We start from the raw sequence: 26,246 nt of genomic DNA on the forward strand, positions 1-26,246 counted from the left end.
TGGTACTTTTGCTGGGTACAGAAATTTAGCTTGGTGGTTACTTATTTCAGCACTTTGGAGGAATTTTTCCAGTGTTCTCTTATTTCTATCATTTCTGTTAAGAAATTAACTATATTTTAATATGCATTTTTTTTCCACTAGGCAATGGCACCCCACTCCAGCACTCTTGCCTGGAAAATCCCATGGACAGAGGAGCCTGGTGGGCTGCAGTCCATGGGGTCGCTGGGAGTCAGACGCGACTGGGCGACTTCACTTTCACTTTTCGCTTTCATGCATTGGAGAAGGAAATGGCAACCCACTCCAGTGTTCTTGCCTGGAGAGTCCCGGGGATGGGGGAGCCTGGTGGGCTGCCGTCTATGAGGTCACACAGAGTCCGACATGACTGAATCGACTTAGCAGCAGCAACAGACACTTTAAAAATTTTTTATGTTTTTCTTTGGTTCTTAGCAGTTTTCCTATAATATACTTAGGGCTGGTTTTCTTCCTACTTGGTGTCTGCAGATCTTCCTCAGTCTATTGCTTGCTACCTTTTTTCATTTGGAAAATTCTCTTCAAATCTACTTTTTTATCATTCTCTGTCTTTTTAGAACTCTTTTTACATGTATTTGACCTTTAACTGTGTAGTCTATATTTTAATTACTCTTCTCTATAATCTCTTTGTATTTTTCTCCTAGATGTTTTCTTCTCACCTATTTCCCAATTTATTATTTTTCTCATCCTGAGTTATTAATGTCATAATTATACTTTTCAGTTCTACAGTTTCTATATGGTTCTTTTCAAATTTTCCTCTGCCTTTTAATATTTTTTTGTTCTCTGTGAAAGTTTCAGAGTTGTCTTTGTATTACCTTGAACATTTTAAACATAATCATTTTGAGCTTTATATCTAATGAATTCTTAATCTACAGATCATATGGGTCTCTTTCTATTGTTGGTTATTTCTGTTAATGCCCATTCATATATTTTGACCAATTTTTCAGTTATTAGCAAGAGATTTGTCAGCATTACCCTTTCCACTTTTATTCCATCCTCTACTAATTATTTCTCCATTTTCATATGGCTTCTGCCTCATTTCATTGAGGCTTATTTTATTAATTTTGTCACCAAAGTGTGAGGAGGTACCCTTTCTTCCACATTTCAGTCATTGCTCTTTTCAAATATCTTTTCCTGTTTTCATTATTAAAATAATACTCCTAAACATAAATTAATTTGAGCATTAAAAAATATATTTATTTGCTATTTGGATTTCCTTTTCTGTGAATAGGCTATTAATATCCTTTATCCACTTTACAGTTAGCCCAACTTTTCTTATCAGTTTTTAAGAGCTTTTACTTATATCTTGACACTTGTCATCTCCATTATAAGTTTCTTCCCCTAGTCTACTGTTTGTATATTGGCTTTGCTTATGGTATCCTTTACTATGCAACATTTAGATTTCTAGATAATCAAAGTTTGTCTTTTGCTTGATAGCTTTAGAATTTCCTTCCTCATTGAAGATCTCCCTTGCCTAAATGCTATAGCCCTTCAGAATTTAATCTTCCTTTTTCATTTCTCTACAACCTTCCTAGTTGATGTTACGTGTTTCCATTGCATTAAATCTCTTCTATATGCTAATGATGCTCATTATATATCTCCATTCCAGATCTCTCCTCTCAGCTGGCTACTTTAATACAAATCTCACTGCCCTTCATCTCTGAGGGCTGTGCTAGATCCTAGGGGATACAGAGTACATGATCCCTGCCTTCAGAGCTCTTTAGAGGATATAAATAGCGTGAAGTGGAAGGCATGACTGGGAGACTGCGCTGCACAAAATGTGCTGATCTGTTGCAGATTTTGTACGGCTATCAGGGAAGGACTACAGTCACGGGATTACATATCAACAGAAAAATAGGCAAAAGAAATGAAAAAGGTAATTCTTGAGAAAGGACACCTGAATGGCCAATAAACATGTAAGACACCCAATTAGTGACCAGAGAAAATTAAAACGACATACAATTTTTTAAAAAGATTAGCATAATACTGAGATCCTGATGGTATCAAATTTTGAGGATTTGAGGTAAAAAACTCTGCTGGTCAAAGTTTATAGTGGCACAACCACCCTTAAGAGTATTTTGATAAATCTCTGATAAGATCTGAACTCCTTTTTCATTCAGCAATTCTACTTTGTGGCTTACCTACAGCAGTGCCTCTCAATCCTTGATGTACAAACAGATCACCACAGGATCTAGTTAAAACCAGATTCTGATTTGTTAGGCTGGAAAGGTCTGAGATTCTGTTTGTTTGTTTGTTTGTTTTCTTTTCCTTTTTAATTAGAGTATAGTTGCTTTACTTTGCTGGGTCAGTTTCTGCTGTACAGCCAGCCAAGTGAATCAGCCATACATCTATTCCCACTGTTTTTGGATTTCTTTCCCATTTACGTCACCACAGAGCATCGAGTAGAGTTCCATGCACTATACAGTAGGGGTTCATTCAGTTCAGTTCAGTCGCTCAGTCGTGTCTGACTCTTTGTGACCCCAAGAATTGCAGCACACCAGGCCTCCCTGTCCATCACCAACTCCCGGAGTTCACTCAATCTCGCATCCATCGAGTTGGTGATGCCATCCAGCCATCTCGTCCTCTGTCATCCCCTTCTCCTCCTGCCCCCAATCCCTCCCAGCATCAGAGTCTTTTCCAATGAGTCAACTCTTTGCATGAGGTGGCCAAAGGACTGGAGTTTCAGCTTTAGCATCATTCCTTCCAAAGAAATCCCAGGGCTGATCTCATTTAGAATGGACTGGTTGGATCTCCTTGCAGTCCAAGGGACTCTCAAGAGTCTTCTCCAACACCACAGTTCAAATGCATCAATTCTTCGGCGCTCAGCTTTCCTCAGAATCCAACTCTCACATCCATACATGACTACTGGAAAAACCATAGCCTTGACTAGAGGGACCTTTGTTGGCAAAGTAATGTCGCCGAGTAATGTCTCTGCTTTTGAATATGCTATCTAGGTTAGTCATAATTTTCTTTCCAAGGAGTAAGCATCTTTTAATTTCATGGCTGCAATCACCAGCTGTAGTGATTTTGGAGCCCAAAAAAATAAAGTCTGCCACTGTTTCCACTGTTTCCCCATCTATTTCCCATGAAGTGATGGGACCAGATGCCATGATCTTCGTTTTCTGAATGTTGAGCTCTAAGCCAACTTTTTCACTCTCCTCTTTCACTTTCATCCAGAGGCTTTTTAGTTCCTCTTCACTTTCTGCCATAACGGTGGTGTCATCTGCATATCTGAGGTTATTGATGTTTCTCCCGGCAATCTTGATTCCAGCTTGTGCTTCTTCCAGCCCAGCGTTTCTCATGATATATTCTGCATATAAGTTAAATAAGTAGGGTGACAATATACAGCCTTGACGTACTCCTTTTCCTATTTGGAACCAGTCTGTTGTTCCATGTTCAGTTCTAACTGTTGCTTCCTGACCTGCATATAGGTTTCTCAAGAGGCAGTTTCAGGTGGTCTGGTATTCCCACCTCTTTCAGAATTTTCCACAGTTGTGATCCACACAGTCAAAGGCTTTGGCATAGTCAATAAAGCAGAAATAGATGTTTTTCTGGAACTCTCTTGCTTTTTCCATGATCCAGCGGATATTGGCAATTTGATCTCTGGTTCCTCTGCCTTTTCTAAAACCAGCTTGAACATCTGGAAGTTCATGGTTCACGTACTGCTGACGCCTGGCTTGGAGAATTTTGAGCATTACTTTACTAGCGTGTGAGATGAGTGCAATTATGCGGTAGTTTGAGCATTCTTTGGCATTGCCTTTCTTTGGGATTAGAATGAAATCTGATCATTTCCAGTCCTGTGGCCACTGCTGAGTTTTCCAAATTTGCTGGCATATTGAGTGCAGCACGTTCACAGCATCATCATCTTTCAGGATTTGAAAGAGCTCAACTGGAATTCCATCACCTCCACTAGCTTTGTTCATAGTGATGCTTTCTAAGGCCCACTTGACTTCACATTCCAGGATATTTGGCTCTAGGTAAGTGATCATACCATCATGATTATCTTGGTCGTGAAGATCTTTTTTGTACAGTTCTTCTGTGTATTCTTGCCATCTCTTCTGCTTCTGTTAGGTCCATACCATTTCTGTCCTTTATCGAGCCTATCTTTGCATGAAATGTTCCCTTGGTATCTCTAATTTTCTTGAAGAGATCTCTAGTCTTTCCCATTCTGTTGTTTGCCTCTATTTCTTTGTATTGATCACTGAGGAAGGCTTTCTTATCTCTTCTTGCTATTCTTTGGAACTCTGCATTCAGATGTTTATATCTTTCCTTTGCTCCTTTGCTTTTCACTTCTCTTCTTTTCGCAGCTATTTGTAAGGCCTCCCTAGACAGCCATTTTTTATAAATAGTAGTGTATATATGTCAGTCCCAATCTCCCAATTCATGAGATTCTTAATTTCTGGCAAGTTCCTAGGTGATGTCATTGTCACTGGTCCAGGGACACAGTTTAAATAGCTAAGCCCAAGAGAAACTCTAGCATATCCTCAAGGGACATACACAGAGACACAAAGATGTTTGTTAGAGCTCTGATGGTATAGTGATCATTTGATTGAGCCAAGTGGATGGCAAATTCATATGGCTGAATGCAGGGGTTAAAAGGAACTGAAGTTACATGTACCACCCCAGATCTGTCTTAAAATCAGTAGTGAATGGGAAAAAAGCAAGTTGCAGGAAGAATCTATATAATCTAACATTTAAAATTGTAAGTAATACTGAATATTTTTAGGGCTGTACACCTATACAGATAAAGAATACAGACTTGCATGGGAATAATAATCATCAAGTTCATGATAGTGATTACTTGGGCAAGGAAGAAGTATAGGTATAGCAAAGGCGTGTGGCTCTTCAGTTGTATTTTAATGCTTTAATTTCTAAACTAGATGATACATGCACCCGCAAAATAATACGAGGGTTTGTCATATTACTTTCTGGTTTTTGTACATTTAAACTATCTCATTACATTAAACAAAACAAATAACTTTATTTGTTGGGATGGAGAAATTGAGGCTCAAGAACTTAAAAATAGAAGATACAAATTATCTCATAAAGAATTTGTATTCTGATTGCATGTTGGAATTAAATTTTGTGTACCAGTTAAATAAAATATAGTATTAAAACAAAAGGAGAACTTAACCTTTTGTGCTGAAGTTCAAACACAGGCTGTACCCCTTCCTCATTAACATGCTGCTTTAAATTTACAAAACTAACCAAAACACAGGAGTTCACCAAGTCAAAGGCAAACTACATTCACAAGGTTTGATCTTCAGAAGACTCAATCAGAGTTTAAAACAAAGTTACTAAAAATAACTGGTTTACTTTTGGATATGGCACAAAACATTTTTTGTACCAGATAAAATATGGCCATTAAGACTCCCTTTATTCAAGGGAAATGAAAACCACCACACCGGAACACTTAAAAGCAAATGCAAAATGAGTTTAAAAAGCCTCAGAAGGGTCCCTCTTAGTTCATCTGGTCTTTCAGTGGCAGTGAAGGAAAGCATGGGTTGGCATGGGAAAAGCAGGAGGATGGTTTTTGTAAAGCTGGTGTGCTGATCTGCCAGTCATAAGGCTTCAAATAAAACAAATGTCAGAGTTGGCAATGCGTGAAGCCAGGCAGGCCACCTTCCCTCACTGTTCTCACTTTCTCTGCCTTATGTTAGAGCATGGTTGTACCTCTGTTCCACCACACATCTGTTAGAAATAACGAGTGGCAGGGAGACAGTAATAAAGATAATGGGGTTTAGCATTCGAAAAACCTGGACTTAAACCCTGATTGTGCTAGTACAAAACAGCTCACTAAACTTGAGAAAAATGTCTCTAGGCCAGTGCTGTTCAGTTGAACTTGGTGTGATGATCGAAGTGTTCTGTTTGTCCAGGGAGGTAGCTGCTAGCTTTGTGTGACTGCTGAGGACCTGAAATGTGGTCAGTGTGATAGAGGAATTGAGTTTTTGATTATATTTCAATTAATTTAACTTGAACAGTTCATGACTAATGGCTACTATAGTGGGCAGAACAAGTCTAGAAAATGGAGTATTCTCCCTCTCACGGAGGACACCCATTTGATAATAGACATGAAATACCCTAATAAAAGGCTCTACTATTAAACTATCCTGCCTTGAAAGGACTTCAGAGATGAGTAGGCTGTGTGAGTCTGCCTGGGTGGTCCTGTTTCTTTCACAAAATGCCAACACTGGTGCTACCTCCACACAGGCATTCAACTCTGACTTTCTACTGCCTGATGATGCAACTGATGCTGTCTCCTGTAAAGAAGCTTTGCTTCTTCCTCTTTTTGCTTTTTTTTGGCCTCGTGGTGATGAAACAAAAACAATTACATTTTCAGAAACCTAAAAGGCCCTGAAGCTGAGAAAGATTGAGGGCAGGAGGAGAAGGGGATGACAGAGGATGAGATGGTTGGATGGCATCACGGACTCGATGGACATGGGTTTGGGTGGACTCCGGGAGTTGGTGATGGACAGGGAGGCCTGGCATGCTGTGGTTCATGGGGTCGCAAAGACTCAGACATGACTGAGCGACTGAACTGAACGGATTCTTAATTAAATTTTTATGTTACTCTATTTGACATTTCCTTAAATTTCTGGAAATTTCTCATTGTCTCCAATTAAGTTAATATCATTGAACAACAACTGCTTTAAACTAGACAATCTATCTACACAGGTTAAAAACATACAAAGAAGAGTTCCCTGGTCGTTCAATGGTTACGAATCTACTTGCCAAGGCATGGGACATGGATTTGATCCCTGGTCGGGGAAGATCCCACATGCCATGGAGCTACAAAGCTCTAGCACCACAACTACTGAGCCTGATCTCGGAGGGAGAGCAGTGAATGGTCCTGAGGAGAGATCTTAGTTCCCTGCCCAGGAATTAAACCCAAGTAGCCTGAAAGAAGACCAAGAGTCTACCCATTAGACCACCAGGGACTCAGGGCTAGAAGCAAGGTGACCCTGGTTTTTGCCCCTATTAGAAAGCAAGAATGTTTCAAGGAGGCAAAAACTGTAAAAACAGGTACAAAGTTTATTATTAGAGGCACAGCACAATGTATGGGAGAGCACACAGGAAACCAGTTTGTTTATCCAACTCAGAAGCAGGGCAGAGATACACACCCAAGAGAAAGGATATGGGCAGCCTCTCTAACGGGGAGTGCAGTGCACCAGACACTAGGCAGAGACACACCCAGAGGGGAGTGTGGGCATCCTGAGTGAGGAGGAGTGCAGTACATCAGACACTAGGCAGAGACACACCTGGAGAGAAATGTGGGTGTCCTGAGTGAGGAGGAGCAGCACAGTGCTGAGGTGACGTCATTCACTTATTAGGACAGTCCTTCTGGGTCTTTGCTTACTCTTGGCCAATTGTTTCTCTTTTCACACCTGAGTGGTCCATAGATCCTCCCCAAGATGTATGCATAACTTTTTGCTAAGATGGATCCCACTGTAGAAGCCTATGGCTGCATATCTACACTGATTGTGGAGTGGGGTCCCCTTACTTTTCGACTCTCAAGAAGACTTCCTGCACATGTAGAGACAGGGAAGTCTTCCCTGACCTCAGGAGTGGGCACCTTATCTCTTTGCTTTAGCAGAACTCAGCTTCTACCACTAGCTTTGTCCTTGGAGTATCTGGGTGAGAACAAAGGCTCAGTTTTACTCCACTTGACAAACACCAGGTGTCTGGCCCAGAGACCCACTGTCTCCTGCCTCAAACCCTTGCTCTAGAGTCTGTGCTCCACGAGAGAAGCCACTGCAATGAGAAGCCTGTGCACCGCAATGAAGAGTAGCCCCTGCTCATCACAACTAGAGAAAGCCCACACACAGCAATGAAGACACAGGGCGGCCCAAAAATAAAAACAACCAAAAAAGTTTAAAGTGAATGCATTGGTCAGAAATCCATTTTTAAAAATATATACAAAGACATCCATTTCAAGAAAGACAAATCAAGCAGCACTGATGTTACTTTATAGTGTTTATTATACTAAAAGTTGCTCCTATGAAACAGTAGTGATTTTTTGGTCCATATCTTATTTTCCATTTGACTTTAAAACATTTTACATTATTTACAAAATAAATTGCAATTTTCATGATACATATTTTTTTCCTGATGCTTAAAACACTACTTTCAAGTAACTAAAAAACAGGGTGACTAGATGTACTGAAAAGTACATGCTGAACATATTTAATTACCACAGTTATTTTAAAGCCCTGATCCTTACTTCTTAAGATTAAAATTCATTAACATGAAGTCATTCAACAATCTCCGGGATTTCTCTGTTATCCACAATGAGACTATGAATAATCCCTTCTTTCCGCTTGCCGCTACTGACAGCCTTTATGTAACAGTCATGATTCCCAATATTGAAGTGAGTTTCAGTCCCATCATCTACAAACTCACCCTAGGCAAACAAAAGTAGGAGGAATTAGTGTTCCAGAAACATTTATCTTTGTCTAGAGCATTAACATCACCGAGAAAGGGAGGCATGATGAAGTACATGTTAGCTCAATGGTAAGCTTTGCAAAATTAAAATTATAAGCTTATTTTTAGGTGTTTTAAGGTCTAAGTTATAAATTGAAAGTCTTTTATTTGTACCACTATAGTCTTTAAGAATCTTGTTTCAGAGGAAAAAAAAGTATATCTCAGGGCTATGTGTCTATAACATATACTATGCATATAATATAGACTTTTCAAAAGTAAAAATGATAGGAAATTTGTGATTCCTTCTATACAAAGAATGGTTTACATGCATTGCTTTATGGCATCCTCACAATAACCTGATTGGAGTATAATTATTATCAACATTTTATACATGAGGAAACAGGCACACAGTCATTAAATAACTTGCTGAAGACCCCAGTCAGTAAGGGATGGAGTGTTCCTCGCCACTCTAAAAATCAGATTCCTCAGGCTATAGGTGGCTTACAATAAATACATAACATAAATAACATAAAACCTAACACTACTGTAAGAAGAAGGTGCAGGAATACACAGAAGAACTATACAAAAAGATCTTTGTGACCCAGATAACCACGATGGTGTGATCACGCACCTAGAGCCAGACATCCTGGAATGCAAAGTCAAGTGGGCCTTACGAAGCATTACTACAAACAAAGCTAGTGGAGGTGATGGAATTCCAGTTGAGCTATTTCAATCCTAAGGGTGATGCTATGAAAATGATGCACTCAATATGCCAGCAAATTTGGAAAACTCAGCAGTGGCAACAGGACTGGAAAAGGTCAGTTTTCATTCCAATCCCAAAGAAAGGCAATGCCAAAGAATGCTCAAACTACCACATAAATTTCTCTCATCTTGCACACTAGCAAAGTAATGCTCAAAATTTTCCAAGTCAGGCTTCAACAGTATGTGAACCATGAACTTCCAGATGTTCAAGCTGGATTTAGAAAAGCCAGAGGAACCAGAGATCAAATTGCCGACATCCACTGGATCATTGAAAAAGCAAGAGAGTTCCAGAAAAACATCTGCTTTACTGACTACGCCAAAGGCCTTGACTGTGTGGATCACAACAAACTGTGGAAAATTCTGAAAGAGATGAGAATATCAGACCACCTGACCTGGTTCCTGAGAAATCTGCATGCAGGTCAAGAAGCAACAGTTAGAACTGGACATGGAACAACAGACTGGTTCCAAATAGGGAAAGCAGTACGTCAAGGCTGTATATTGTCACCCTGCTTATTTAACACATATGAGGGTAGGTCATGTGAAATGCTGGGCTAGATGAAGCACAAGCTGGAATCAAGATTGCTGGGAGAAATATCAATAACCTCAGATATGCAGATGACACCACACTTACAACAGAAAGTGAAGAACTAAAGAGCCTCTTGATGAAAGTGAAAGAGGAGTATGAAAAAGTTGGCTTAAAACTCAACATTCAGAAAAGTAAGGTCATGGCATCCAGTTTCATTACTTCATGGCAAATAGATGGGGAAACAATGGAAACAGTGACAGACTTTATTTTCTTGGGTTCCAAAATAATCACTGCAGATGGTGACTGCAGCCATGAAATTAAAAGACACTTGCTCCTTGGAAGAAAAGCTATGACCAAGCTAGACAACATATTAAAAAGTCGAAACATTACTTTGCCAACAAAGGTCCGTCCACTCAAAGCTATCGTTTTTCCAGTAGTCATGTATGGATGTGAGAGTTGGACTAGAAAGAAAGCTGAGTGGTGAAGAATTGATGCTTTTGAACTGTGGTGTTGGAGAAGACTCTTGAGAGTCCCTTGGACTGCAAGGAGATCAAAGAAGTCAATCCTAAAGGAAATCCGTCCTAAATATTCATTGGAAGGACTGATGCTAAAGCTGAAACTCCAATACTTTGGCCACCTGATGCGAAGAACTGAGTCATTGGAAAAGACCCTGATGCTAGGAGAGATTGAAGGCAGGAGAAGGGGATGACAGAGGATGAGATGGTTGGATGGCATCACCGACTCGATGGACATGAGTTTGAGTAAGCTCTGGGAGTTGGTGATGGACAGGGAAGCCTGGCGTGCTGCAGTCCATGGGGTCACAAAAAGTTGGACACGACTGAACAACTGAACTGAACTGAGTCTAGACTTGGTGTATATGGTAAAACAGCCCCTGGCCACAGGTGGCAATCACGCATGGAATGTGGTGAGTCTGAAATGAGATACACTATTATAGGGGAAAATATACAGTGGATTTGGAAGACTTAGTATGAAACAAAGAATGGTTAAAAAAAACTCATTGGAAAATTTATATATTTATTACATTTTAAATAATAATATTTTTGATACAGTGACTTAAATGTTTATTAAGAAGAACTTCACCATAAGACTTTTGAAATGTGGTTATTAGAAAAGTTATATATGAAGCTCATATCTGTGGCTCATACTATATTTCTGTTGAACAGCACTGATTTAGAGTAAAAAGATAGGGGCCAAGGAGCACAGAAAAGTAAGGAAGAGCATGAGGCTAAGAGGATAAAAATGAATTAATGAATTATGCCAAGAAGCAAAAGAAGCACTATCAGACGTACAACTTGGCTATGAGCTTCCTGGCAGCCAAAGCAGACAGAGCAAGGCCCCGTCCGGTTGCTAACATTATCTAACCAAAGAAAGCACAGGAGGCATCGGAGAGGGAATCTTTTTCTTTTTCTCTGGGAAGAATCTGGCCAACACGGATGTGTACCGAGCACAAGGACTAGGGGTGGGGTGCTGATCCTGGAGTCCAGTGTATTCTTTTAGCCCTTTTCACATTGAGCTTTGAAAAAAGCCTTTAGGGCATACTTCTGTCAAAATCAATTTAGAGAGGAGAGCAAGGGTTGAGTGATACAATCCTTGTAAGTTGCTTCTTGGCAATTTGACAGATACATAATCTGGTCATGATGCTTTGAGATGAAAAGGAAATGGAGAAAAAAAGCTGCAGCTCACAGGCAGTGAGAGCAGGTGTGCATAGTGCTGGGGAGGCTGCCCGACACAGGGCTGCCAAAACTACCTCGCCAACTAGGCTGCAGCTACAAGGAGGAGACAACTGGGTGAGAGAGAGGCATTGTCCAAACACTTGTGGCTTCTTGTCAGTCAGGAACAAAGACATTGTGGATGGACATTATTTCAACTTCTTGCTTATTTACAACCACATTCTTGAAACAATGCTACTTTTGCACGGGAGAATTCCTGGAGGGTTGGAGGGAATGTGACCCCAAACTGCTGACTCTCCATCTAGAAATTTCCATGGTAGGACAGAAAGAACAGAAAGGGCCACCAGGTATGGCATCGGGCACCCAATCCATGTTAATGGTAACTGAATCTGGTCCAAAACAGGCCGTAAAATACTGAAGAGCTCACTAAGCCTCTCTGCATAAAAGTCTCAATGGGTAGATGGAACTGGAGGGTGGCTCAAATGCTGATGTTCAATTTTGAGTGAACCCTGGTTGCATTTCCCTTCAAGAATTAATATCAGGATTAAGAAACAGAAACACATTAATCTTTGTAACTTTTGATTTCTGGCTTGTGCACTTCCTTAGAAGCAGTTGCAAGGCCCAGCAGATTCTAGCTTGTCTACTGAATAAATTCATTCCAGGCCTTCCCTCCAAGGACATCTCCTCACCCTCCGAGACCTACAACAGATAAAGAAGGTAATAGCAGCAACCACAATGGGTAGCTAGCTACAGTATGCCGGCAGAGAGAGCTCGTGCTTTTCATCATCTCTAGCCCTGGTGTCACAACTGAAGTCAGCATGAAAGGGGACACCCAGGATGGTATGCCCTACTTGCCAGCTGATCCCATAACACGTGGCTATTTCCCCCCAGTGATTCCAGTTCCTAGGCCCACACTGCCTGGTGTCCAGGACCATCTCCTCTGCTTCACTTCCTCCTTGTGCTGTGCACACCATGATTATATCCTACCTACTTGAAATTCACGTCTATACTCATCCCACCACAGCCATAACAGTGCAAGGCAGCAAAAGTCCAACACACTAGGGTTTTCTCGGCTACAACGAGTGGGGCAGCCTCTCAGCACTGCTAGTCTACAAATTCCACTTGTCTTCTGGGGTTTGTTACAGTGCCCTTTCCTGTTTGCCTTTGTCTCATCTGACATGTGTGCTTCGTTTCTTTTTCATAACCTTTGCTTTTAAAAAGTACCATCTGTTTTGAGTGTATGGTGTAAAGCGTTCCTATTCAGATGAATAGTATGACCATGGGCCAGCAACTTGGGCATCACCTGAGGACATGTTAGAATATGATTTTAGCAAGATCTGAGATGATTCTGTGCATGCAAATTTGAGAAACAGTAGTATAAAGCACCACTTTAACCAGGATAAACACAGGAGGATGCAGCCTTTGGGAAGGAATTTTTAAAATGTGGGCTAGATCTTTTTAGGATAGAGGATGGTCCAGGAGAGGACATGCAGGGTCCGAGGCTGGTGCCAATCACAAGATGAGTTGTTTCCAAACTCTCACTACCCCAGGCACTGCGCAGGAAAGGGCTTCAGATTCTGGAGTCAGGATTACTTCATCTCTTTTTGTTTTTCACCAAAAGGACCTTCATTAATTATAAATATCTGCATCGTTAGGAAACACAGCAACGTTTCACTGGTCACCCATGTACATGGTGACAGTGATCAAATGGTCAACTTACCGCTGTCTCCATTTTTTTACCATTGCACCACACGTCCAGAGTGTCTTTCTCTGTAAAAGTAACCAATTACAAAAAATTATAACCTGGGATTTAAAGATAAAGTTAACTCTTTATTATTTTAAGAAAACTTTGATACACTGGATTTTGAAAACTCCACTAACTTTTCATGGCTTTGAAATTTGTCCAAATTTGAAGAAATTGTGTTTTTTTGTTCAGAGACAAAATCAAAATGAAACCACTCTTTTAAGACAAAATTATGATATATACTGATGAAGATTTGTTACAGAAAATCTATAAAGGAGGATGCGGACAAATGAATGTAACAAGAGACCTTTCCATATGAGAATGTCCTTTTTTTTAAACATCACCTGAAGTGTCTTAATTAAATTTCTAAGGTCTGGTATTAAATCAAAGAAGGGTTTACACACTCCTTGGAAGAAAAGTTATGACCAACCTAGATAGCATACTGAAAAGCAGAGACATTACTTTGCCAACAAAGGTTCGTTTAGTCAAGGCTATGGTTTTTCCTGTGGTCATGTATGGATGCGAGAGTTGGATTGTGAAGAAAGCTGAGCGCCGAAGAATTGATACTTTTGAACTGTGGTGTTGGAGAAGATTCTTGAGAGTCCCTTGGACTGCAAGGAGATCCAACCAGTCCATTCTAAAGGAGATCAGCCCTGGGTGTTCATTGGAGGAATGATGCTAAAGCTGAAACTCCAATACTTTGGCCACCTTATGCGAAGAGTTGACTCATTGGAAAAGACTCTGATGCTGGGAGGGATTGGGGGCAGGAGGAGAAGTGGACAACAGAGGATGAGATGGCTGGATGGCATCACCGACTCGATGGACATGAGTTTGAGTGAACTCCGGGAGTTGGTGATGGACATGGAGGCCTGGCATGCTGCGATTCATGGGGTCACAAAGAGTCGGACACGACTGAGCGACTGAACTGAACTGAACTGACTGAGGATTACAATATGTTTCCATTTAGGGTATCAATATATTTTAGCAAATTAAAGAGTGCCATGGACTTTTTCAAAACTTACATATTTCAAGTAATATAATATTTGACCTTATCCCTTTAATTTTTCATTTTTATTTCTTGGATTGTAGCCAATATTGTTTTCCTTTTTCAGGGTCTTTTCCCTTATAGATTATTACAAAATACTGAATAGAGTTCCTTGATCTATACAATAGGCCCTTGTTGGTGATGTGTTTTATATATGTAGTGGTTGTCTGTTAATCCCAAACTCCTAATTTGTCCTTCCCCAAATTTTCTTTAACATCAAGAGACTAGATGATTCTCCCTGCCTGTCATACTGACCCACCTGGACGATGGCACAAAGAGACCACAGAAAAGGCTGCATAGCATTCATATAGACAGACAGCAATTTAGCCTTAAATTTCATACTGCTGCTGCTGCTAAGTCGCTTTAGTCGTGTCTGACTCTGTGTGATCCCATAGATGGCAGCCCACCAGGCTCCGCCATCCTGGGGATTCTCCAGGCAAGAACACTGGAGTGGGTTGCCATTTCCTTCTCCAATGCATGAAAGTGAAAAGTGAAAGTGTCGTCGCTCAGTCGTGTCCAACTCTTAGTGACCCCATGGACTACAGCCTACCAGGCTCCTCCATTCATAGGATTTTCCAGGCAAGAGTACTGGAGTGGGGTGCCATTGCCTTCTCCGTAAATTTCATACTGAAGAGTACAATAATCTCTATTCATTTTGTTATGATTTCACTTTGGGGAAAAGTTATAGAATCATAATAAAAAAATATAGTATTTGAGGGACTGTGCTGAGTACAGTGCTGACACAGTAGAGGAGATGCTGCCGTGATACACTTGGGCATTAGCTAAGTGGCCACAGCTCACTCCAGGCAAAGTGAAAGTCACTCAGTCCTGTCTCTTTGTGACCCCATGGAGTATACCATGGAATTCTTAGGCCAGAATACTGGAGTGGGTAGCCTTTCCCTTCTCCAGAGGATCTTCCCAACCCAGGGATTGAACCCAGTTCTCCTGCATTGCTGGCAGATTCTTTACCAGCTGAGCCATAAGGGAAGCCCAAGAACGCTGGAGTGGGTAGCCTACCCCTTCTCCAGCGGATCTTCCTGACCCAGGAATCAAACTGGGGTCTCCTGCATCGCAGGTGGATTCTTTACCAACTGAGTTATATGCATGCCATGTGCACAGACAGACATACGTGCATTTTGGGAGGATCCCCAGAACCACTTGTGAATGTCAGGGTCCCCAGGAGTGTCAGGAGAGAAGACTATAGTCATCAAGCAGCCAGAAGACAAGCTTTGGATGTTATAACAAAGACTAGAGAGAAGCAGGACCTGTGTGTTTACAAGGAGTCTGGGGGTCAAAGGCTGCCTGGGGGTCAAGGATGAGGTGTCATCTGACAAGCCATCTACTCCAGGAACAGAGTCTCTTCTCCCTGCATGTTGAGACAGAAGCCTCACTTGGAGAGTGGAGAAAGGACTTTGAGCTGGGCTAGAGGCACGGAGACAAAGGCAGAGGGTCCAGGAGATATGGGAGTGGCCACCCAATGGCAGCCTGGCATAGTATATAACAGCTGTATGTTCTGACAATGTAGACACAGTATAGTTGGAAAATGATATGCAAAAAGTTGTTTTAAATTGTGGGCAAGGGTACTTGCTAAGTCGCTTCAGTCGTGTCTGACTCTTAGTGACCCTGTGGACTGTAGTCTGCCAGGCTCTTCTGTCCATGGGATTCTCCAGGCAAGAATACTGGAGTGGGATGTCACGCCCTCCTCCAGGAGATCTTACCAACCCAGGGATCAAACCTGTGTCTCCAGTGGCTCTGCATTGCAGGCAGATTTTTTACCACTGAGCCACCAAGGAAGACAAATTTTGGGCAGTCACTGTATTAACGGTGGTAGAGTATTTCTGTTGTTAACTGAGATTAGTATGTATATAATTATGGCACAAAGGAAATAAGTAATTATATTCTATTTGCATCATCCTCTGTGTCCCTGAGAAGAAGGATTCTCAGTGTGGAAGAAGGAACATAAAGATATTAGAGGAGATTAAATTAAAAAAACTGGTATCCTGGAATTTGAATTACAAGCATCAGTATGAACTCATAAGCTATTTTATTTTTTGATAAAGTCTCTCTCTCTTCCCCGTTCCTCCCTATATCTATCTACCTATGCATGTACACAGTTCCCTTGACTCAGGAGCCGATCTTTAGAGCACCACAATGGCCAAAAATGGGACAATTTGAGCATCAGTAAGGATAATAATTGCAGTGTACTGAAACACCACAATTTGTTTAAATCCACAAGTTATTTGGGAAGCCCAATGATTAAAAAAAAAAACAAAACCTAAATGATCACCTTTAGGAAAGAAAAAGGAATCAATTTAATATCTTGAAAACTGGTAGTTAAGGGAAAACAAGCTGTGATCCTACATTTGTTATACAAAATGTACCTCTGTGTAACTAAACAGTAGACAACAGGAAGTTTCTCACTGTATGAGCATTCCAGCTAACGAACAAGAAATGATGGAATCAGAATATATCCATCTGCCAATGAATTAATGAATCCATCTGCCAATGAATTAATGGATATAGACACTTAGGTATTAGTGGTGCCAATATCAAAAAATTAGACAAAGCAAAACCATGTGCCTCTTGATAGAATAAATATAATGTCTTACCTGAAAAATAAAAAAACCTTAAATTTGATCAATTCTTCAAATACCAATTTGTAGGAAATACTAATAGAAGAATATCACAGGAATGGAATCCACAAAATTCAGACCATATCCTATCCTCTTCAAGAAAAATCTGACCCAATTTCTTTAATAAATAAACCATACAGGAGGGTTTTTTTTGGTTTCTTTTTTTCAACCATGTGCATTTATTACTTGATAAGTATTTTTCATTCTTAAAAAATTTTTCTAGCATTCAATTAAACTATACTCTCTTAAAAGACATGGAAAGTCTCTTCATTTACGTGTCCTCAAGGCCTGGTACATAAGCTGCCATTTATGAGGTTCTCAGTATTATCTAAATCAATCAATAAATCAATGAGGTGATCTACATAATGTTGGATTCCCTGGTAACTCTTAGTGATAGGAGGCTAGTTCATACGGTAAAGAATCCACCTGCAATGCTGGAGACCTGCGTTCAATCCCTGGACTGGGGAGATCCCCTGGAGAAGGGAATGGCAACCCATTCCAGGATTCTTGCCTGGAGAATTCCATGGACAGAGAAGCCTGGTAGGTTTGCAAATAGTTGGACACCACTGAGTGACTAACACTTTCACTTTCAGTGATATGAGAAGCAGAAAATACTAGGAGTAACCAGTAATAAACAAAGGTAGCAAATGCTTGTCTTTCAATTTTGTAGGCCCAACGAAATCAAGAACACAGATGGCAATCTGTAACAGTAGAACTCAGCTTAAGGATCAATGGCTTACTTTTTATTTTTTAATCTACTTTACCTGGACGTTGATTATTTTGATCTGCTGTAGTCCTAAACCTAGAAAAAAATTCCCTTCTTTCTGATAAACCTTAAATTTCCAACTGTCTTTAGACATTCATTTGAAGAGAAATATCAAATAATGACAAATTAAATGTCTACATCAATATTTCTCTTTTTAAACCCAAGTTTATAATTTTCAAATCTACCACTATAAAATCTGGCTCTCACATTTTCCATATAAATCAGTCAATTCAACAAATACTTCATTCCCAGAGGACACATGAGAAACACACCTGCACGTAACACTCTCCTATTCAAAGCTCCCATAAAAGGTCTGGAGAGTTAGAGGAACTAAAGTAAATAGCTATCATAAAAAGCCAATAAATTCTGCAGAAATGGCTTTCACTTACCTAACACAACTCTAAAGTCCTCACTATCCAAATGTAATACCCAAGTATTGGTGGTTTTTGATCTGTTCTCCATATACTTCTTGAGACTTTTCCCATTAATTTCCAGAGTATATTCATAAGCAAAACCACTGACAGCATCAATATTTATGGTTGCTTTTGTCTTTGAAGCTCCAACGCAGAAGGTTTCTTTGCCCACCAATTTGAACATCCATTCTTTTCTTATCACTTCCTAAGTAATAAAATACTAAAGTTAAAAACATACAAATGGGAGAAAATTTAATGTTTCACTTTGGAAATAATATAATTAAAGAGAATAAATGGCAGTGCTATTTAGATGTGATTTTATTACTTCATGATACAAAGATTTTAGAAAATAAAGGCATTTTAAAGTTAAATATTAGATGTTATAATCTATGAATTCCACAACTGTTATTAGTCTGCTTTGTATGGCAAAATGATACAAGCCAATATACATATAACCACTGTAAGGGAAAAGCATTGAATCCACATTGGATGAATATACATTAGCAAAATCGAGCTTCTCTGTACACTATATTTCACAAAGTAACATTTTTTCCTACCTTCCCATCTACATACACCACTCGTTTGCCTGATGTGGTCCCATGTTCAAATTCAATTTTATGGATTCCATCACTTAAAGCAACTTCCCAAACAGCTACAAGATCTGTCATTTTTTCCAGGCTGTAAGGAGGGCTAAGGGAATAAAATTAAGCAATTATAATAGGCAAAAACAGTAACAGAATAACCAGTTAATCCTTCCAAGATGAAAATATCAGATCTTAAAAAGCCCTAAAATTGCAAAATATTAAAGTGATATAAGCTAAGAAAGCCTACTTACAATCCATGTAACTATTTTCACCCTGTTATGCATTCTTCTTTTAAGATGAAATTACTATCTATGGGTATACAGTCAGATAATTCCAAAGTCACCTTAATAGTAATAGGATTAAGAATCAATCAGTTTATCCAGGACAGTATTCTAAGCTTGGCCACAGAAAGGTCAGTAAAAAGTTTCTACTCCTCCCTCCTGTCATTTAAAAGCACAGTATTTAATTTTGGTTTTATCATTTCAGATCCTATCAATCTAAAGCAAGAACTCTTAAAACCTTTTATATTTGAACCAATAACTAGGGATTCATTTTAACAAAAAAGACTCTAATTAAAAATACTAAGACTGAGGAAAAAAAGTCATAGAAGAAATGTTCCATAATAGATATAAAAATGTTATGGAACACAGTAATCTTGTCATTATTTCAGGAAATCTTATTAAAAATATAAAGGATTCTGTCTTGTGATGTTTCTGGCACAACTTAAACATGTATTTTATATTAATGTCAATATAAAATATACATTATATATAATGCATATATAACATATAAGTAATATTTTTATACTGATACAGATTTTTAGCTTTGAGAGAAGTAACATTACAGCAGTAATGTTCATAGCTAACAGTTATTCAGTACTTACTGTGTGCCAATCACTGTTCTAAGAGCTTTACACACATTAACTCAAAGAATCCTCACCATGAGGTGGGTACTATTATTCTCTATTTACAGATGAGGAAACTGAGACTCAGAGAGGCTAAAGGCTTGTCTAAGGTCACAATGACAGTAAGTGGCAGACGGGGTATAATTTTAGGAGTCTGGTCCCAGAGTCTAGTCTCTTAACCACATCCTCCTCTTCATTCACTCTGATCTCCTTTGTAGGCTCTAAACCAGAAACAGTAAACAGGTTTTATATAATTTTGGAAGTGACTGCCAAGAATTTTGTGCTGAGAGGGATGTGCAGACCTCACATCCAGGTTTTATGGGAAAGGATGCCTCGTTAGTGGTGACCACCTCCACGCCAGGTGTTCACCACCCTTGCTGGAAATTACAGAGAAGCAACTATGCATTCTGCTGTATTACAAAATGTATTCTCCAAAAAAGTAGCCTGGATACTCTCCTGAATGATTAAAGCCCATCCTTAAAGCTTCATAATCCAGTTTTATCACAATGCAAGACATTTACCTTTCGTCATCTTCAAAGATAGGACTGTCATCTCCAGATGCCATGGTTGGCAAAACAGTCTTTAATCCAATTAGGAGCCAGGAAAGAAAAAAGCAGAAGTGCAGCAAAGAAAGATTGAGAGCAACAAAGATGACATGTGCAAAGAGTTTTTCTAACTTTGCAATCCATTTCTTAAAATGCATGCAGTTTCTGATGAAACAGCTTTTACATACAATAGAATTGCAATCTCTAATTGTCAGGGAAATAAATTAAATCATGCAAATCAGCCAGTCATATTTTTCCCTGTTATGGATTTATAATTTCCTAAAACTAAGAGAATAAACTCTAGTTTATTTCAAGTATCATACCACGTCAGAGTTGCAAGAGACATAGAGGTCCTCTGGGTCCCTTGCTTCTCAAATTGAGAAGTCCCAAGAGTAAGAGGCAATAGGTCAGGGAATACAGAAAACCCCACGATAAACAGAATGCGCCCTCTGGAGGCATCCATGTTACATGGTAGTAACAAATTTAAAATTCAATCTTCATATTAAAATTTAGAAAGTTGTATTATGGTACAATACATAATTTAAAAATTTCTTAAAAGATAACTTCAAAGAAATGTTAAGCTTGCAGGAAGGAGCAAGGGATGTACTAGTTTGCTTTCTAAGAGCAAACTTAATTTGCCCACTTACTCAAACCCACTTAATTTACTAGTGCCAATAATGAATTTTACAAAAGTTATATGGTTGCTCAGGTCACCAGAAGAGTCCAAGCCAAATCCAGAGTCCAGAACACCTGTGTAATTATCTGGGCTACAATGCTAAAAATCAGAAGCACATGTAATACTCACATGCATAGGAAGCCATCCACATTTGAAGATTTAGGATTAACAATTGTATCCCTGTCAAACCTACTGAATAATAAATTCAACTGTTTTTTTGCTTCCAAGACCTACTCTAGTCTAGTCTTTTCCATATAGATGTCCAAGGGTGCTTTCTCCTTGTAAAAATGGGAGATTGCCAATCTTTTTTTGTCTGGAAATAACCAAACGTGACAAATTGCTTTTTAAAAGATATTAAAGAAGAGCTTAGCACCCATAAAAGCAACCCAACAGGCAAAGAAAAGCTAAACATTTTAGAATAAAAACTAAAGATTCAAAATGCATTGTACCTAAAATAAATCCCTTTTTAAAAATTAGCACTTTATATATTTGTGGATTTTTCTAGTCTTAAAAATACCTCTTAGGATACCTTCTATGAAAGTGGAGGGTAAAAAAAAAGAAAAAAGAAAGTGGAGGGTATCCTGCAACTATCAAAGCAAAAAGAACACAGAGCAATAGAGTAAGCTAAATAGCATAATATAACCTAGGGTACGTGTATTTTGTAAATTAGAGTAGAGTTTGGGATGTCACTCAGATTTTGCTCTACAACTTTTAGAGACTCTAGAATGTTCAGTAATTCAACAAACTTGAAAGAACTGCCCAGTTTTTCACTTTAAGGAATTTCAAATATTACCACACTAAGATAAGGCTTAGTACCCTCTTAATTATATTTCATATAAAGCATAAAAGACAACACAAATTAGAAGAGAGGTTAGAAATCAAGGTCACATAAAATATACTTCTCTCTACTATCAACATTCATTCATACATTCAACATTTATTTAGGAAGTATCAGTTGAAGGTGTTGAAAATGTTTTGGAAATAGTGGTGATGGCTGTACATCATAAATGAACTTTATGTTCATTTATGTCACTGAACTGGACAGTTTTAAATGGCAATTTTTATGTCATATATTGATCACAACTTTTAAAAATTAATACTGTAATACACAAAAAACCCCATTGAATTGTATCCTTTAGATGGGTGAATTGTATGGTATATGAATTATATCTCAACAAATCTATTAAAAAAAAAACAACAACCGAGTGTCTTGCCAGTAGTTTCTTGGAATACGATTTCGCTTATGACCAAGAGATGATCACAGCTGTCCATGTCCCGGGTTTCTACCTTACTCATTTGAATAATAAATTTACCTGTCACACAAATCTCTACGCTACTGTCATATTCTAAATTCATCCGCCATGCTAGCAGTCGTCAGTCACTCATACGCCAGGCACTAAGCTCAGAGTGAGAGACTGGAGAGACAAAAGATGATTACAGCACAGCCATGGCACTGTCCTTGGAAAGGGAAGCAGGAAAGAACAGAACAGGGCTACCCAGGTGCTCAGAGGTAAAGAATCTGCCAACGCAGGAGATGGGGGTGTGGGGGGGTGTGGGGGGATGTGGGTTGGGGTGTGGGGGTGGGGTCGGGGTGGTCCTGTTCGATAAATCCCCGGGTCAGGAAGATCACCTGGAGAAGGAAACGGCAACCCACTCCAGTATTCTTGCCTGGAAAATCCTTGGACAGAGAAGCCTGGCGCGCTAAGTCTCAAAACTGAGTCAGACAGGACTTAGGGGCTCAACAACAAAGAGCCAGAAAAAGTCCCCAGAGAAAGGATCCTAGCCCTGCGAAATGGATGGGAACTTGAGAGAAAGGAATTCATCCATTGTCATTTAAAACTTATACATACATTTAATTATCAGGACCATGAGACCAAACTGGAAAATGATCATTACAAAGAAAAATTCCCTCTATTTCAGCACACAGGTTTTAAAATGTAAGTAAAACGGATGGAAAAACAAATTCCATTTATTTTCACTGATAAGGGCAATGTCACTTACTTGAAAGCTCACAAGTCTTCACGGAAAGTTTCTTGAGGCTCTAGTGACACATTCCTCAGCATAATCATTGAAAATCCCTGTCCTAGCAACTCAACATCCATGTTTCAGAGTAGGACTTTACAACGTTTCCACTATTTATCTAATCCCAGCTTGAATTTTGCTTTAACTTAGGTTTAATCGTACTGGGGACTGTAATGGTTTATCCAAGCTAAACCTAAGTCGGTTTTAAAAATTACTAAGGTATTGTTTCTTTTCAGCAAAGCTCTAGGTAAGGCCAGCTATTGAACAAACTTAACAAAGAGGGGTTGACGGTGTCCGCAGGATCAGCACTGGGACCTCCAGCATTATCTGTCAGTTAGCTCTCTGAGCCAGGTGTTCCCAAATGTGAGGCACAAAAAACGTGAATAACTTTTCCAAGGAGCATTTTAATGAGTCCCTCAAGCTAATGAGTACCGCAAGCCTCTCTACACAATCAAAAAAACCAGACGGAACAGGGCTCAACGAATCGTTTTTTGTAATAGCTAAGAACTGAAAACCACCTGTTTGTTCACCATCGTGAAGATAATCCGTAGAGTGAATCACAGTCCTGTCACTCAACAAGCATGGAGCTCTGGTCAGGCGCGGAAAACCTGGCACCAAAGCACCGGTTCGCAGCCAATAAAAAGGATGGAGACAAACATCAGCCGCGCGCAGACGCGTGGGATATATTGGTAAGACAAAGAAGCCAAGCTGCAGCACTTTGTGATCCGGGTTCTGCAAAAATACAGCCGGCTCATTTTTGCAGGGAAAAGGGGACTGGAAGGTAAGACACTTTAATGCGAACCCGGTGCTCCCCGGGAGCGAAGCTTCGGCTCCTGCGCTTCCTTCCCTGTGACGTCTGCTCCACTTTTCCGACTGCGACAAATAATGAATTTATAGTCGGGCAGAGGCCGGAGCCGCGGGTTCCAGGGCCTGGCCGGGCAGGAGCAAACCGCCGCCCGGCCGGGTCTCTGGGAGACGCCCGGAGTCCCCTACCCGCCTCCCGCGCGGGCCTAGGCCTCACCGCGGGGTCGCACCGCCGCCAGGACACCGCCCAGCACGCCCGCCGCCGCCGTCGCCGCAGCCCGGAGATGGCGGCTGCTCGCACCGCGGCGGGGGCGCCCGGCGCTGCGCGCAGGGGCTTCCGGGCCGCCCCACATGGGCCGCGAGGCTCACCTGGGCGCTGTGGGCCTCTGGGGACTCTGGGCCCAGAGACCGGTGGGTTCCGCCTACTGGACCTCCTAGGCCCTTCGCCGAGAACCAGACGCAGCCTCCGCGGAAGCGAGAGCTCCGAGCGCGCCGACTCTTTGTCGCGCTTCAGGTCCCCGAGGTGCCCAGCGCCGACCGCCGCCCGCCCCTCCCCCGCGCGGCGACCCAACTCCGCCCGCGGTCCGCGCGGCCGGCTTTGCACTCTTACTCCCCGAGACTCCTCCGTAAGAACCAGCTGACAGCGGGCGCTGTCTGGATGCTGGAGCGAACCGGGTGGGCAAAACCAGACCTTGCCTGCTCTGAAGCCACGGGGCAGGTAAAAACGATCATAGTATTGTCTCCTTGAAACTCTGTAAAGCTTCTGATTACTCCTAGAAAGATCAAAACTCGTTAGGATGGGCATGAGGCCCCATGTATGATGTTGCCCCCGTCTCCCCTGGCTTCGTTGAGATAGATCCTCAAATGATGAGAAGTCCTTCACCCCAGGGCCTCTGCAGATGCTCTTCCCTTTGCCTGGACGCTCCTCCTTGCCTCTTCCCTTAGTTAACTTCCATTGAGATTGAGATTGTTCGTCAAATGGCATTTCCTAAGAAAAACTATCCTAAGACTTGCAACACCTGGAATTCTCCTCAGTTCTGTTCAAGTTGTGCAAGTATTCATGTAATCTTTGTTGAATGTACAGCATAATAGGGTTTCCGCGGTGGTTCAGCTGTAAAGAATCTGCCAGCAATGAGGTTGGGAACCTGGGTTGGGAAGATCCCCTGGAGGAAGCACCACAACCCACTCCAATATTCTTTCCTGGAGAATCCCATGGACAGAGGAGCCTGGTGGGCTACAGCCCATGAGGTCGCAGAGTCGCACAGGGCTGAAGCGACAGAGCACGGCTCCCTCGAAGCTTAATAGTAGGCTGAGGTTTGTGAAGTCAAGGACCATGGACGCTTGGTTCTCACTATAGCAGCTCCCACGTCTGCACAGTGCAGGCTCCTACTGTGCTCTGATAAGTGTTGTTGAATGAATGAAGAGTAGACCTGAGTAATGTTTCAGGTGGCCTTGATTTTCATTAAGAAGAGACAGCAATCACTGTAGAGGAGAGGATGGTTGAGTGGACCATCTGAAAAGAGCAGTGAGTGGTCCCTGTGGAAAATGGGTTCAGCAGCAAAACAAACGTGTGAAAGGGTTCTCTGGGGGCTCTGAAGATTTGAGGGCAAAGGGACATGCAGGTCCCAATGTATAGTTTCTTCCCTCAGCTTGGTGTTAATGTAAAGAAGGGTTGTTTCACCTCTGGGATTGGTAGTGAGGATGCTGAGCAAGTATGTGAGAGAACAGCAGTTGAAAAACAATGAAGAATCTATTGATTAGGTTAACTAGTCTTTGAAGTAATGGACTGAATTCCTAGGGAAATTATGTTACAGGGATTCTGCTTAGAGAGCACTGATTTCCTGTTTGCTACCCTGTATTGAATGCTCCCTGGAGTCAAAGACTTTTCATATTTGCATTTTCTTCTGCACCGGTGTCTTAAATAGAGACTTTTCAATAAATGATGATTGAAAGAATGAACCAGGGAGATAGGGGAGAAGGCAAAAGGCCCCAGGGTGGAAATTTCCAGAAATAGATGAAGATGCGTCCCTAATTCCTTTTTCTTGTCCTTAGATCTTCTGAGAAACACTTGTGAATTGTTGGGTTAGGGCTAGGAAACCCTGGTTGGGCAGCAGCTCAAAAATATTGTTTAATGAAGGATCATATTTTCTTGTAAAACTTTGGGAATCCGAATATCTTTTACAAGACCAATAAGGTATAATTTATTGAATGCTTGCTTTGTGCCTTGTATATTATTGCCTGTAGTTCTCACAACAGTCCAGTAGTTATTCCCATTTTACAGAGACTCAAAGCCCTATAGAAGTTGCAGGACCAGCACATGAAGCCAGCCTGTAGAATTTTAAAAGGTCATATTATCAGAATCTGCTGTTAGAAAAGTATTGTACATGAATATAGATCCTGTCTTGGGGGTCTGGGCAGCCCCTCTGCCTCAGGGCCCCAGAATGCAGAGGGGTTCAGCCCACTCATGAAGTGCATTCAAGTCTGTCCCCTGCATAGGTGAGGCAGTCTGATACCACCGCTGGCTTATTCTGTGCGAATGTTTCCTTCTTGGGTATAGATTCTGGGATATCTGGAATTAAGGAACATACCAGTTTAGGCTGTATTTTCTACCTACTTATTCCCTGGGCCCAGCACACTGGAAGTAGGCATGGCCAGTTGTTATCAAAGAGGACTGTTAACA

At 40.8% G+C, this 26,246-nt stretch overlaps 1 protein-coding gene across 7 annotated transcripts; it reads right to left on the minus strand.

The window, feature by feature from the left end:
* Positions 1 to 7,993: 7,993 nt before the first annotated feature.
* FAIM (Fas apoptotic inhibitory molecule) lies at positions 7,994 to 24,084 on the minus strand. 7 transcript variants are annotated; one of them, XM_055569544.1, is made up of 6 exons: positions 23,936 to 24,084; positions 20,041 to 20,099; positions 18,589 to 18,721; positions 18,008 to 18,236; positions 13,151 to 13,200; positions 7,994 to 8,431 (listed from the first exon to the last, which is right to left on the minus strand). In XM_055569544.1, exons 2-6 carry the CDS (start codon positions 20,082 to 20,084, stop codon positions 8,282 to 8,284), a joined length of 606 nt encoding a protein of 201 aa, XP_055425519.1. In that variant the 5' UTR covers positions 20,085 to 20,099; positions 23,936 to 24,084; the 3' UTR covers positions 7,994 to 8,281. The 7 variants fall into 7 exon arrangements, with proteins under 7 accessions (XP_055425519.1, XP_055425520.1, XP_055425521.1 ...); XM_055569545.1 differs by lacking the exon at positions 23,936 to 24,084 and adding an exon at positions 22,742 to 23,267; XM_055569550.1 differs by lacking the exon at positions 7,994 to 8,431 and adding an exon at positions 8,438 to 13,054 and having other exon boundaries at positions 23,936 to 24,069.
* Positions 24,085 to 26,246: the final 2,162 nt, after the last annotated feature.

Source organism: Bubalus kerabau, chromosome 2 (assembly GCF_029407905.1).
Source record: "Bubalus kerabau isolate K-KA32 ecotype Philippines breed swamp buffalo chromosome 2, PCC_UOA_SB_1v2, whole genome shotgun sequence".
NCBI classification, from domain to species: domain Eukaryota; kingdom Metazoa; phylum Chordata; class Mammalia; order Artiodactyla; family Bovidae; genus Bubalus; species Bubalus kerabau.

Coding starts and splice junctions, on each gene's coding strand:
- FAIM (XM_055569544.1), bottom strand. CDS start 20,084: ATGGCATCTGGAGATGACAGTCCTATCTTTGAAGATGACGAAAG. Junction 18,722..20,040: donor ATCTTTGAAGATGACGAAAG/GTAAATGTCTTG, acceptor TTATTCCCTTAG/CCCTCCTTACAGCCTGGAAA. Junction 18,237..18,588: donor TGGTGTATGTAGATGGGAAG/GTAGGAAAAAAT, acceptor TTTATTACTTAG/GAAGTGATAAGAAAAGAATG.